Genomic DNA, 15418 nt, shown 5'->3' with positions numbered 1-15418 from the left:
AAAAGATACTGTGTTTATTTATAGAATCTATGCTTTAAATTTAAAAATACATGTTAGGCTTAATGTCAAATTTTTAAGTATTTAAGTCAAAGTTGTGGACAATGAAAAAAAACACAACTTCAAAAAAAAAAAAACAAGGCATCTTAATATAAAATATTAAAACAACAAAGTGGAATAGGCTTCAATACTTCCACCAATCATTATCAGCTCAATTCAACAAACATTAAGTACTTATAAGATGAGGCAGACACAGTAAAGGATGGGAGAGAAAGGGAGAAAAAAGGAAGTGAAGAAGAGGAGGAGGAGGAGGAGAGAAAATACTGTGATACAGGTAAAAGATGTTTCTTTGAAGTTGGAAAGATCTGGAGTCATCTTTGTAATCTTGATTAAGTTACTTATTTAAATTCACTGAACTTTAGTTACCTCTCAGTTACAAAATAGATATATTACCACTGTACCATTTGAGATAAGGTTTGTACTCACAGCCTGATATGCAAGAGATATTCAACTAAATGGTAGACATCATTATATCAAATTATAGCACTAGGAATATGATTAAGGGATAAAACAATTTATTACAGCAGTAAGTAGTGCAAGAATTCAGAGGCAGGCAAAATTGGTTTTACCTGCATAGGAAGGTTTGAAGAAAGAGGCAGGGATATGGCACAAGCTTAAGACTTTTTAAGTGGAATTTAGGGTAGGAAAGACTGGGTTTAGAAGAGACCAGGTATGGAGTACTAACAAGAGTAAAGACATGTAAGCCTAAATGTTGATTAGGAAGGAGCCAAATCAGTATGGAAACAGGTTTAGTACTAGGGAGAGGATGTAGGGAGGATCCAATTTGTAACAAGCTGGAAAACCAGGATGTGTGGACAAAGCTATCTTCTAGCCATCAAACATTTCCTGAGCAAAGTTTTGTGCACTAGGCATTAGGAATATAAAAACAAGACAATCTTCAAGAAGCTCATAAACTAGTGGGAATGGCAGAGAAGTAATAAAATGATAAAACATTTTGATCAAATATTATGAATGGTTATGACAATGATTAGGATAGAAAGAATGGGAGAGTTTTTTGAGGGAAACTGGAAACAGGGAGTAAGATGTGTTGGTTTTATTTTCAATTTAAGGTAACCACAAATATTAAAACAGAAATAAGACCTTAGGGTAAAATAAATAAGGTAAATAAATACACATATTCATACACACACACAGTTTCCCCCATTCTACCAGTTTTCTACTCCCAACTATGAGATTTTGGTACCAATTGACCGAAAATGGGCAAATCAGGAATAGGAATCAATAGTTCTTTTTTTTTTTTTTTTTTTTTTTTTTTTAAGAAGCAAGCAAATTTATTTTTATTTATTTATTTTTTTTTAATTTTTTATTGTGGGTTGTTCAAAACATTACAAATTTCTTGACATATCATATTCCACACTTTGATTCTAGTGGGTTATGAACTCCCACCTTCACCCCATACACAGATTGCGGATTCACATCAGTTACACATCCATTGATTTACAAATTGCCATACTAGTGTCTGTTGTGCTCCGCTGCCTTTCCCATCATCCACCCTCCCCCCTCCCCACCTCTCCCCTCCCCTCCCCTCCTCTCTCTCTACCCCCTCCAATGTATAACCCTGAGGGTCTCCTTCCATTACCGTGCAATTTACCTTCTCTCTCCCTTTCCCTCCCACCTCTCATCCCTGTTAAATGTTAATCTTCTTCTCCTGTTCTTAGTTACTTTCCTTATATCAAAGAAGACATTTGGCATTTGTTTTTTAGGGATTGGCTAGCTTCACTTAGCATAATCTGCTCTAATGCCATCCATTTCCCTGTAAATTCTATGATTTTGTCATTTTTTAATGCAGAGTAATACTCCATTGTGTATAAATGCCACATTTTTTTTATCCATTCGTCTATTGAAGGGCATCTAGGTTGGTTCCACAGTCTTGCTATTGTGAACTGTGCTGCTATGAACATCGATGTAGCAGTGTCCCTGTAGCATGCTCTTTTTAGGTCTTTAGGGAATAGACCAAGAAGGGGAATAGCTGGGTCAAATGGTGGCTCCATTCCCAGCTTTCCAAGAAATCTCCATACTGCTTTCCAAATTGGCTGCACCAATCTGCAGTCCCACCAGCAATGTACAAGTGTACCCTTTTCCCCACATCCTCGCCAGCACTTGTTGTTGTTTGACTTCCTAATGGCTGCCAATCTTACTGGAGTGAGATGGTATCTTAGGGTGGTTTTGATTTGCATTTCTCTGACAGCTAGAGATGTTGAGCATTTTTTCATGTACTTGTTGATTGACTGTATGTCCTCCTCTGTGAAGTGTCTGTTCAGGTCCTTGGCCCATTTGTTGATTGGGTTGTTTGTTCTCTTATTGTCTAATTTTTTGAGTTCTTTGTATACTCTGGATATTAGGGCTCTATCTGAAGTGTGAGGAGTAAAGATTTGTTCCCAGGATGTAGGCTCCCTATTTACCTCTCTTATTGTTTCTTTTGCTGAGAAAAAACTTCTTAGTTTGAGTAAGTCCCATTTGTTGATTCTAGTTATTAACTTTTGTGCTATGGGTGTCCTATTGAGGAATTTGGAGCCCGACCCCACCGACTGTAGATCGTAGCCAACTTTTTCTTCTATCAGACGGCGCGTCTCTGATTTGATATCAAGTTCCTTGATCCATTTTGAATTCACTTTTGTGCATGGCGAGAGAAAGGGATTCAGTTTCATTTTGTTGCATAAGGATTTCCAGTTTTCCCAGCACCATTTGTTGAAGATGCTATCCTTCCTCCATTGCATGCTTTTAGCCCCTTTATCAAATATAAGATAGTTGTAGTTTTGTGGATTGGTTTCTGTGTCCTCTATTCTGTACCATTGGTCCACACGCCTGTTTTGGTACCAGTACCATGCTGTTTTTGTTACTATTGCTCTGTAGTATAGTTTGAAGTCTGGTATCGCTATACCGCCTGATTCACACTTCTTGCTTAGCATTGTTTTTGCTATTCTGGGTCTTTTATTTTTCCATATGAATTTCATGATTGCTTTCTCTATTTCTACAAGAAATGCCATTGGGATTTTGATTGGCATTGCATTAAACCTATAGAGAACTTTTGGTAATATCGCCATTTTGATGATGTTAGTTCTGCCTATCCATGAACAGGGTATATTTTTCCATCTTCTAAGATCTTCTTCTATTTCTCTCTTTAGGGTTCTGTAGTTTTCATTGTATAAGTCTTTCACCTCTTTTGTTAGGTTGATTCCCAAGTATTTTATTTTTTTTGAAGATATTTTGAATGGAGTGGTTGTCCTCATTTCCATTTCAGAGGATTTGTCGCTGATATACAGGAATGCCTTTGATTTATGCGTGTTGATTTTAAATCCTGCCACTTTGCTGAATTCATTTATTAGCTCTAATAGTTTCTTTGTAGAGCCTTTTGGGTCTGCTAGATATAGAATCATATCATCTGCAAATAGTGATAATTTAATTTCTTCTTTTCCTATTTTTATGCCTTTAATTTCTTTCGTCTGTCTAATTGCTCTGGCCAGTGTTTCGAGAACTATGTTGAAGAGAAGTGGAGAGAGAGGGCATCCCTGTCTTGTTCCAGATTTTAGAGGGAATGCCTTCAGTTTTTCTCCATTCAGAATAATGCTAGCCTGAGGCTTAGCATAGATTGCTTTTACAATATTGAGGTATGTTCCTGTTATCCCTAGTTTTTCTAGAGTTTTGAACATAAAGGGATGCTGTACTTTGTCAAATGCTTTTTCCGCATCTATCGAGATGATCATATGGTTCTTATTTTTAAGTCTATTGATGTGGTGAATAACATTTATTGATTTCCGTATATTGAACCAGCCTTGCATCCCAGGGATGAATCCTACTTGATCATGGTGTACAATTTTTTTTATATGTTTTTGTATCCGATTCGCCAGAATTTTATTGAGGATTTTTGCATCTAGGTTCATTAGAGATATTGGTCTGTAGTTTTCTTTCTTTGAAGTGTCTTTGTCTGGTTTAGGTATCAGGGTGATGTTGGCCTCATAGAATGAATTTGGAAGTTCTCCCTCCTTTTCTATTTCCTGAAGTAGCTTGAAAAGTATTGGTATTAGTTCTTCTTTAAAGGTTTTGTAAAATTCTGCTGTATACCCATCGGGACCTGGGCTTTTCTTAGTTGGTAGTCTTTTGATGGTTTCTTCTATCTCCTCAATTGATATTGGTCTGTTTAGGTTTTCTATATCCTCCTGACTCAATCTGGGCAGATCATATGACTTAAGAAATTTATCTATGCCTTCACTATCTTCTAATTTATTGGAGTATAAGGATTCAAAATAGTTTTTGATTATCTTCTGTATTTCTGAAGTGTCTGTTGTGATATTGCCTTTTTCATCCCGTATGCTAGTAATTTGAGTTCTCTCTCTTCTTCTCTTCACTAGCCTCGCTAAGGGTCTGTCGATTTTGTTTATTTTTTCAAAGAACCAACTTTTAGTTTTGTCAATTTTTTCAATTGTTTCTTTTGTTTCGATTTCATTAATTTCAGCTCTGATTTTAATTATTTCTTGCCTTCTACTTCTTTTGCTGTTGTTTTGCTCTTCTTTTTCAAGGATTTTGAGATGAAGTATGAGATCATTTATTTGTTGGTTTCTTCTTTTTTTAAGGAATGAACTCCAAGCAATGAATTTTCCTCTTAGAACTGCTTTCAATGTGTCCCATAGATTCCGATATGTTGTGTCTGTGTTTTCATTAATCTCTAAGAATTTTTTAATTTCCTCCTTGATGTCTTCTATAACCCATTGATCATTCAGTAACCTATTGTTCATTCTCCAAGTGATGTATTCTTTTCCCTTCCTTCTTTTATCGTTGATTTTCAGTTCCATTCCATTATGATCAGATAGGATGCATGGTATTATCTCTACTCCTTTATATTGTCTAAGAGTTGCCCTGTGACATAATATATGATCTATTTTTGAGAAGGATCCATGTGCTGCTGAGAAAAAAGTGTAACTGCTTGATGTTGGGTGGTATACTCTATATATGTCAATTAGGTCTAGGTTATTAATAGTGTTATTGAGTTCTATAGTTTCCTTATTCAACTTTTGTTTGGAAGATCTCTCCAGTGGCGAGAGAGGTGTGTTGAAGTCTCCCATGATTATGGTGTGGTGGTCTATTAGACTCTTGAACTTGAGAAGAGTTTGTTTGACGAACATAGCTGCACCATTGTTTGGGGCATAAATATTTATGATTGTTATGTCTTGTTGGTGTATGGTTCCCTTAAGCAGTATGTAGTGTCCCTCTTTATCTCTTTTGATTAACTTTGGCTTGAAATCTATTTTATTTGATATGAGTATGGACACGCCTGCTTGTTTCCGAAGTCCATATGAGTGATATGATTTTTCCCAACCTTTCACCTTCAGCCTATGTATGTCTTTTCCTATCAAACGCGTCTCCTGTAGGCAGCATATTGTTGGGTCTTGTTTTGTGATCCATTCTACTAGCCTGTGTCTCTTAATTGGTGAGTTTAAGCCATTAACATTTAGGGTTATTATTGAGATATGGGTTGTTCTTCCAGCCATATTTGTTTATTTCTGTTACTAAACATTGTTTGTTTTCCTCTTTGATTGTTTCCCCCCCCCCTTTACTGTCCTACCTCCCACTGTTGGTTTTCATTGTTATTTTCCATTTCCTCTTCCTGTAATACTTTGGCTAGGATGTTTTGAAGAGATGGTTTTCTAGCTGCGAATTCTTTAAACTTTTGTTTATCATGGAAGGTTTTAATTTCATTCTCCATCCTGAAGCTTAATTTCGCTGGATACACCATTCTTGGTTGGAACCCATTATCTTTCAGTGTTTGAAATATGTTATTCCAGGATCTTCTAGCTTTCAGAGTCTGTGTTGAAAGATCAGCTGTTATCCTGATTGGCTTGCCCCTAAATGTAATCTGCTTCCTTTCTCTTGTAGCTTTTAAAATTCTCTCCTTATTCTGTATGTTGGGCATCTTCATTATAATGTGTCTAGGTGTGGATCTCTTATGATTTTGCACATTCGGCGTCCTGTAGGCTTCTAGGATTTGGGATTCTGTCTCATTCTTCAAGTCTGGGAAGTTTTCTTGTATTATTTCATGGAATAGACTGCTCATTCCTTTGGTTTGGAGCTCTGTACCTTCCTGTATCCCAATGACTCTTAAGTTTGGTCTCTTAATGTTATCCCATATTTCTTGGATGTTCTGCTCATGGTTTCTTAACAGTCTTGCTGAGCTGTCTATGTTCTTTTCCAGTTGAAATACTTTGTCTTCATTGTCTGATGTTCTATCTTCTAAGTGTTCTACTCTGTTGGTAGTATTCTCCATTGAGTTTTTAAGTTGGTTTATTGCTTCCTGCATTTCTAGGATTTCTGATTGCTTGTTTTTTATAACCTCTATCTCCCTGTATAGTTGATCCTTTGCTTCCTGGATTTGTTTGCGTAATTCGTTGTCGAAGTGATCTTTCATTGTCTGATTTTGCTGTTTAATGTCTTCCTTGATACTCCAGATCATCTGAAGCATGTATATCCTGAATTCTTTATCTGACATTCCATCTGCTGCAGCTGTTACCTCTTCTAAAGTTGCGTTGACCTGCATTGCTTGTGGTCCTTTCTTTCCTTGTCTTTTCATACTGCTTGCGTATCTTTCCTGCAGGTGCGGGCGGCGGCTCTGCTCTCTCCTTATTCCAATTGGGGTGTCGTGGCTACCACGCCGGCAGGTCACTGGGCCTGTTCTGGGAGCTGGTGGCGGCTCTGTTCTGCCCCTACTCCAATTGGGGTGACGTGTCTGTCGTACCAGCAGGCCACTGGGCCTGTCCTGCTGGTCGGTCGCAGATCTGCCCACCTTTCGGGCACGAGTGGAGGCTCTGCTTTGCCCCTACTCCAATTGGGGTGTCGTGACTACCCCGCCTGCAGGATGCTGGGTCTGTTCCTGGCAAGGGAGGCGACTCTGCTCTGTCACTACTCCAATTAGGGTGGTGTTTGTACCCCGCCGGCAGGCTCCTGGGCCTGATCCGCCGGTCTGTTGTAGGTCTGCCTACCTTGAAGGCGCGGGCGGCGGATCTGCCCTGCCCCTCCTACCACGCCTGTGGACCCCTGGGCCTGATCTGCAGGTTGATCACTGGTCTGCTCACCCTGCGGGCACGGGTGGCGGTTCCGCTCCACCCCCACTCCAATTGGGGTCACGTGACCACCACACCGGCAGGGCCTGATCCGGGCGTGGGATAAGGATCTGCTCTGCCCCTACTCGAGTTGGGGTGACGTGTGTACCACACTGTCAGGCCACTGGGCCTGACCCGCCAGGCTGTCACAGGTCTGTTTACCTTGCAAGCGCGAAGGGCGGCTCTGCCCTGCCCCTCCTACCACGCCCATGTACTACTGGGTCGTGGGTCTGCCCACCTGGCGGGTGTGGGTGGCGGCTCCGCTCCGCCCCCTCTCCAATTGGGGTCACGCGGTCACCACGCTGGCGAGCCGCTGGGCCTGCTCCGGGGGCTGGCGGCGGCCCGGCTCCTTCCCTCCGGCTCGAGGACAAATTGAGGAGACTCGGGTGACTGAGCCTCACCCCCCTTACCAGGAGACCAACTGCTTATGTCACCGCTGGTATTGATGAAGATCTCTCCTCCACCGCTTTCTGCTGACATCAGATCTCTGCCATGTTGGTATCCTATGCGAATGGCAGCATTTCGTTCCCCTTGCCAGGCAACCCAAGCAATGGGTGAGTCCTGACCTGCCCTCAGCAGGACCCGGACCGAGACACAGTTTCCGCGGGCTCCTAGCCCCGGTCCAGGGAAGTTCCGGGAGCCGGAACTCGGCCGCTCCGTGCTCGGTGTAAGCTCCTATAAGTGTAGGCTCCAAGAAGCAGCCCCCGCGGGCTCAGTTCCGGGAGCCGGAATTCGGCCGCTTAGTGTTTGGTGTATGCTCTGATAGTAGCAGGGTCCAAGAAGCAGCCTCCGCGGGCTCCGCAGCCCTGAGCCAGGGCGGTTCCGGGACGGTTCCGGGAGCCGGAACTCGGCCGCTCTGTGCTCCAAATAGTTCTTAATGTCTATGCAGTTCGTGTGTGTGTGTATGTGTATTACTGGGGATTGAACCCAGAGGTGCCCTGAGTTACATTCCCAGCCCTTTTTATTTTTTATCTTCAGTCAGGGTCTCACCAAGTTGCCCAAGCTGGCCTCAATCTTGTGAGCCTCCCGCCTTAGCCTCCCCAAGTATCTGGGATTACAGGTATGCACCACCATGCAGCTAGCTCTGTGTTCTGACTTGTCTTGCTAGTATATCAAATTTGATATCAATCTGTGATTTCATTATCTTGTTCTATCACTATCACTACAACTCTGTTTTCTTCCTTATTATATCCAATAGGCCCTTTCTATTTTTTTTGTGAATGAAGTCCATCACCAAGGCCTGTTGATAATTCTGTTCCAATCTAGTCTATATTTGTTCTTTTTTATTATTACTCATACACTCTTAGATTAGTTCTTATTACTTAAACCTGGAATCTACATTTCTTTTTTCAATTTTTTTTCTTAGTTTTAGGTGGACACAATAACTTTGCTTTATTTATTTATTTTTATGTGGGGCTGAGGATCAAACCCAGTGCCTTGCATGCGCTAGGTGAGGGCTCTAACACTGAGTCACAACCCCCAGCCCCTGGGATCCACATTTCTACCTCTTGCAGTAAGTATACAAAGTATATCATTTAAACATCATTCTTCTCATTAAGTAGTAGACATATCCATCAATATATTCACTAAATAGCTCTCTCTTATTATTCTCCTACAATGAAAAGATCAATTACTTGAGAGTTAAGAACTATGGTTTAGTGGCTGTGCTACTAACTAGAAGAATTACCTTGGTCAAATCATTTCATTGCTCAGGGATTATTTCTTCTTCTATAAAATGAGGGACTAGAACAAGATGATTTTCTTCTGCTTGTGATTAGCTTGTGAAATAGTTGTCTTTCTTACATTTTCTTATAATTAGCCTTGATGAGACCTCATTTAGTTGAAAATCAGCAATGAGATTTACTCATTAAAGAATTCCTTCATTTTTCTGAGGTATTACACTATAATAATTATAATTTGGTTTCCTTTCATTATGTAAAGACCTAGTGACAAATATAAATCATACCACAATCAGGAATTCTGACCAGAGTATATATTAGTTCAAAATAAAGCATGTTTTATATTGGTCAACTTCTAAATTCTAAAATAGAATTTGTTAATACTTGCTTAGGCAACTAGATTCTTCTGACATAGTTATTAGATTTAAACCCTCAATGACTTGAACATGAGTGTGAATAGGAAGAATGCTGTTTATATTTCTTGGGCTATATATTAAGAAACAGTTTTAAACAATGGCTTACAAAATCTTTTTGGCAGACAGACCACTTTAATAGGAAAAAATTCCCCATTAACTTGACCTAATGTCATTGACTTCTATTTGACCTCGCTTACTGTACTAATAGGAACTTTCAAATGGAAAGAGACTTCTGGTTAAACATGGATGTTTTACTCTCTACCTTTCCCCCAACCCCCATTGAAATGATATTAATGGAAAAATTAAAGTAGTACCCTCTTATCTGTGAGGGATATGTTCTAAGACCTCTAGTATATGCCTGAAATCATGAATAGTATTAAATCCTATATTTACTATTTTTTCTTATACATACATAGCTATACTATGATAAAGTCTAATTTATAAATTAAGCACAGTAAGAGAATAACAACCTTTAATAAAATACAACAATTATAACAACATACTATAATAAAAATTATGTGAATGTGGTTTCAGTTGCTCTCCAAATATCTTACTGAACTTTCAATGTTGCATATAAAGGAAGCAATTTACGGCTTCCTTTTTGAGTGTCTAAATTGCCAGTGTCGTTACTTTTGTGCTTAGGAGACATTATGAAGTAAAATGAGGATTACTTGAACATAAGTACTGCCATAACCATCTAATGACCAAGATGGCTACTAAGTGACTAATGGATAGGGAGTAACATATAAAGCACGGATATGATGGACAAAGGGACGATTCATGTGGTGGGCAGGACAGAACAAGATTTTATGCTACGTAGAATAATGCACAATTTAAAACTTACAAATTGTTAATTTCTGGAATTTTCATTTAATATTTTTAGACCACTGTTGATGGCCAGTAACTGAAACTGTGAAAAGCAAAATCACAGATAGGAGGGGACTATTGGTCAGGCATGATGGCACATGTCTATAATCCTAGCTACTGGGGAAGGTTGAGGCAAGAGAATCACAAGTTCAAAGCCAGCTTTAGCAACTTAGCAAGACCCTGTCTAAAAAAAAAAAAAAAAGAAAAGAAAAGAAAAGGCGAGCGGGGGGGATGTGGAGAGGAGGGAACAGCAGAAGACTGGTAAATGGTAATTATCATAGCAGATAAAACTTTAAACCTAAAACCCTTTCAATCAGCTTTTTAGTATCTTATTCCTCCCTCTATTTCTATTATTTTGTTCTGCATTACTAGGGAATGAACCCAGGGGTGCTCTACTACTGAACTACATCCTCAGCTTTTAAAACTTTTATTTTGAGACAGTGTCTCATTAAGATGCCCAGGCTGGTCTCAAACTTGAGATCCTTCTGCCTCAGTCTCCTCAGTAGATGGGATTATTGGTGTGCTCCATAACACCTGGCAGTACATCGTTTTTGTTTTTTGGTACTGGGGATTGAACTTAGAGGCACTCAACCACTGAGCAACATCCCCAGCCCTATTTTTTATTTTATTTAGAGACAGAAGCTCACTGAGTTGCTTAGCACCTCGTTTGCTTTGAACTCATCATCCTCCTATCTCAGCCTCCAGAGCCACTGGGATTACAGGCATGCGCCACCATGCCCAGCAGTACATCATTTATTTTTTTAAACTTTTTTTGTAGTAGTAGATGCACAGCATACCTTTATTTTTTTTATGGGTTGCCAAGGATCGAACCCAGTGCCTCACACATACTAGGCAAGCACTCTGACTGGGGATGTTGCCCAGCACCACTGAGCCCTAGCCCCAGCCCAGCAGTACATATTTTTAAATGAAGAAAAGTTAGTGAAGGGTCCCTAGGCATTTGAGGGAAGGTCATAAACATGAAAATCATCAAAAAGCAGTAAAATAAAACAGACAATATTAAGAACAGAATAAAACTAACAAAATGATACGGTACCCATGGAATAGGAACAGGAAATTTTAATGGGGATGTGATAGCGAAGCAACAACTATACTCAACAAATAAGTGACAAGAAGTGGAAACAATGGAAAATCAAGAAGTGGAAACAGAGCTCATAGATGAAAAGATACAGTGATATCAATCAATTGCAAAATGCAAATTCACATTTGAAATTTGAACACTGATTAGATAAAATTATGTTAATTTTTAAGGTATAATACCAGAGTTCTATTATTTCTTTTAGGAGTATCTTTTAAATATACATACAAAAATATTTATGGAAGAAATTACACAGTATCTGGGATGTGCTTCAAAATATGAAGAGTGGAAGGGAGAGAACATAGATAAAAAAGATCAACCATGAGTTGATAAATGTTGAAGCAGAGGAAGTGTAGGTATATGGTGATTCACTAAATTGTGTTTTTTTCTTAAATATTTGACACTTTCATAATAAAAAAGCTTCTTTTAAAAAATAGAATAATTAGCCAGGTGTGTGATGTACACCTGTAATTCCAGTGGCTTGGGAGGCTGAAACAGGAAGATCGTGAATTCAAAGCTAGCCTCAGCAACTTAGCAAGACCCTGTATCTAAATAAAATATAAAAAAGGACTATTTCCTAGTTAACTGCCCCTGGGTTCAATCCCTAGTACTCCCCCAAAACAGAATAATCAGAAAACAAGGCAAATCCAGGAAATTATAAATGATGGTAGAAATAAAAAGGCCAATAGAAAGGTTGAAAGACAGTTGATGAAATTTACCAGAAAAGAGAAAAAAAAAAAAACCCAGAAAATAGAAAAGGGAAAAGTACAGAAAATTAAGGAATGATCCAGGAGGTACAATATATTCAAAGAGCAGAAATTCCAAAATGAAGAATAAATTTCAATATAAAAGTTTCTAGATTGAAAGAAATAAGTTTTTAGATTTAAAAAGCGCTAAACTCACACTAAAGAATACTATTATATAAATTGTAGAATACCAGGGATAAAAAATAGATTCTAAAGATTTTTAAAGAGAGGGGCTGAGGATGTGGCTCAAGCGGTGGCGCGCTCGTCTGGCATGCGTGCGGCCCGGGTTCCATCCTCAGCACCACATACAAACAAAGATGTTGTGTCTGCCGAAAAGCTAAAAAATAAATATTAAAAAAAATTCTCTCTCTCTCTCTCTCTCTACTCTCTCTTTAAAAAAAAAAAAAGATTTTTAAAGAGGAAAAGCTGCTTACACACAAAGGGCCGCGAAACAGAATGGCAATAAACTTCATCACTGCAATGCAGGAAACAATGCCCTCAAATATCTGAGAGAAAATTCTTTCTGACCTAGAATTGTACACCTAGTGAAATCATAAATTGAGGAAGTAAAATAAAGGCATCTTCCAACATGTAAGGTCACAAAAGTTTTACCATGCATTCATCCTTTTTTAATTGGCCAATAGAAGACGTGTTAGACCAAAACTAAAGTAAACTGAGAAAAAGGAAGATACAGAATTCAGGAAAAGAGAATATAATAAAGATGTGAAGGAAATGTGAGTCCAAAAAATTATTTGGGGGACTGGGGCTGTGGTTCAGTGGTAGCATACTTGCTTGGCATGTGTTAGGCACTGGGTTCAATTCTCAGCACCACATATAAATAAATAAAATAAAGGTCTATCAACAACCCCCATGCCCCCCCCCCCACACTATTTGGTTTAGCTAGGAACAATTTGTAAAGCTATAATAATAAAAACATTACTGGGAAGATGTGAAAGGAAATTGTACATGGGTGGCTGTATGAGAACTAAATCCTAATCTTCCATGTTAGAAAGTCAATAGATGATGTCTCCAAGTGAAAACCACCAAAGAATTACAATATAGGAGTGTTAAAGGTAAAGAAAGGCATGAAGCAGCAGTTAAAAAATGAAAGTCATTGTCTGTGATGGGTTAAGAAGCTAGATAGGTAGGAGGGTGGGTGAAGCACTGCTATCCTAAGTGATAAGATTATACCAAAATCACTTTGAATAAAAATGAAAGTTATATTTAAGAACATATTCAGAATTATCCAGCAGCCTACAATTCCATAAGTCAAATAAGTCAAATATTTTAACCTTTTTAGGATCCCTTTTATAGTTTAGATCTATGTAATTTTACTTGTAGTAAGCCTAATTTGTTAAAAAAAATTTCAAATGCATATTTTCATTTAGTTTTTGTAATTCAAGTATTTCATTTTAATACTATCCTATTAAGTGATACACTGTAATTTTCTAAATATTCCTCTATTTCAATGTTTGTGATTTTTAAATTCTTACTATTTTAAATAATTTTGCAATGAGAATTTTCAAGCATATGAGTTATTTTTCTGAGTTTATTTCCTCAGGTTAATTTAGCAACATTAATGGCTCTTTGTACTTGTTGCAAAACTGCTTTCCAATTTATACTGTGATTATGAAATATAATAACTTATTATTTTAACATCCATTTCTTTGATTTTTTTGGCAAAATGGAACATTTCCAAAGATTACTTATCTCCTTGGGTAACAAACAGTATTTAGAAATAACTTCGAACTCCATCATTACTTTTACATTTATTAATTGGAATTCTACTGCAAGAAAGAGCTTTTCCTTTTCATTAATTAACTTATGGATTAACTCATGGATTCTTATTTTATTCAAAGGGTTACAATGTATCACTATCATTCATTATTGCAGTGCTCAAATTGTCCCATATTTGGTAAGTAGGAGTCCCCCTGACTCCTTGTATTAATATTTTGTAACATTCAAGGCAAATATTTTCTTCTTTCTTATTTATATTATTTTTGATTACATGACAGGTTAAAAATTTTTGTATTGCATCAAGTAAGTGGCAATGCCATGAGTGTAGACTCTGTATAGGAAAGAAAATACACTCAGGAAGGGAACAGGAGAGTGAAAGGAAAGGATAGTGTTTATTAAAAAATGTGAAATTTCTTAGTATGATATTATCCACAGTGGGTGACTAATTGGGAATAACATCAGAAATAATAAATGATCATTTCAAATATTCCTTCCCAGATGGTTTAAAGCTTTATAAATCACACGTAAATTATATAGAAAAAAATGACATTAGGAATCAATACATAAAACATTTAGAGATTATGTGGTAAAATAAGCAATACCACTAAATAAAAAGAAGATTTAATTATTTTTAAATCTACATATAATATCTTCTAAATGATTCTTTACCTTTAAGAGTCAGATCCTGCATGAGATCTCTCAAAAATAAAAAGTTAGAGACTAAAAGTCAAGATGATAAAGTCTCTTAGAATAAAAGCTATTTTGCCTCCAATAAATCAGTACTTTTTCAAAACATTAATAATTACATTAATTTGAAGATGAATCAAACCCACTAAAGCTCAAGCTGAATTTATAATACTTCTTTTATAACGTGGCAATTTCTGTTCTCACTAGTCATATGATTCCTAGCCCAGGAGGAAAATTTCACCAAGTCAGTCTAAATTTAAAGCCAGTAACAGGAACAAATTCAGAATATAAGTAAGTGGCCTCAGAGTCACATGAGCTCTATGGAGACCTTTCAGTTTGTTTAAGACTGCATGAATATTACAAATAGCAGTATCACTTACCTTTCAGTGTGGCCTTCTTTAATACCTTCATGGCATAAAGCTGTCTAGCATCAGAGCCTGAGATTTTTTTAACTAAGAAAACCTGTATTTAAATAAGATAAAACAAATGTTACAAAGTACCAGAAACTATATAGCTTCTTATGAAATAAGACCCAAGCCATAATAAAATTTACGATTATACAGATTCTGATACATGGCAGATTAATTTCCCCAAAAATGTGTTGAGAGCCACAGTTTAGTCGGAATGACCTGGCATTTTGCTAGAGGGAATGGTTGAAAGGTGACTCTGCTCTGGGATTAGGGCGGCTCCAGGATTAGGGTGGATCCTGCTGGGATTAGGGTGGATCCTGCTGCCTAGGGCGCCTGCTACTTTGGAGTTCTCACGGGTTCCGGGAGAATTGGCGCGCGGAGCCCGGAGCCCGGTGGAGGGAGTGTGTTCCTGGGAAGTGTGTGTAGAGTGCCGGTGAGAGTTCGGGAATAAAGAATTGCTGTTTGAACCTACAAGGCTTGGTGGCGGCTCGGTTATTTTGTGCCCAGCCAGACTGCGGCAAAAATGTATTAATTATACATAGGAGTTGTAAACTGTGGATATAACCTAGGATATAAATGTAAATGAACATATTTTTTCATTTGTTGTTTGC

At 38.0% G+C, this 15418-nt stretch overlaps 1 protein-coding gene across 8 annotated transcripts in view; it reads right to left on the bottom strand.

Annotated features, from left to right (window-relative positions):
• Rps6ka3 (ribosomal protein S6 kinase A3) overlaps positions 1-15418 on the bottom strand; it is a 122359-nt gene that overhangs the window by 46826 nt on the left and 60115 nt on the right. For all 8 annotated transcript variants that reach the window (XM_046425828.2, XM_046425822.2, XM_046425821.2 and 5 more), the window contains one exon: positions 14778-14859. In XM_046425828.2, the coding sequence (XP_046281784.1) occupies positions 14778-14859 (82 nt within the window). The remainder of the gene's footprint in view (positions 1-14777; positions 14860-15418) is intronic.

The sequence above is a fragment of the Marmota monax genome, unplaced genomic scaffold (assembly GCF_021218885.2).
Source record: "Marmota monax isolate L192 unplaced genomic scaffold, Marmota_monax_Labrador192_F-V1.1 WCK01_AAM20220418_F8-fsc00203, whole genome shotgun sequence".
Classification (NCBI taxonomy): Eukaryota; Metazoa; Chordata; class Mammalia; order Rodentia; family Sciuridae; genus Marmota; species Marmota monax.
The sequence above is the reverse complement of the archived record's forward strand: the minus strand, read 5'-3'. Positions and strand labels throughout refer to the sequence as shown.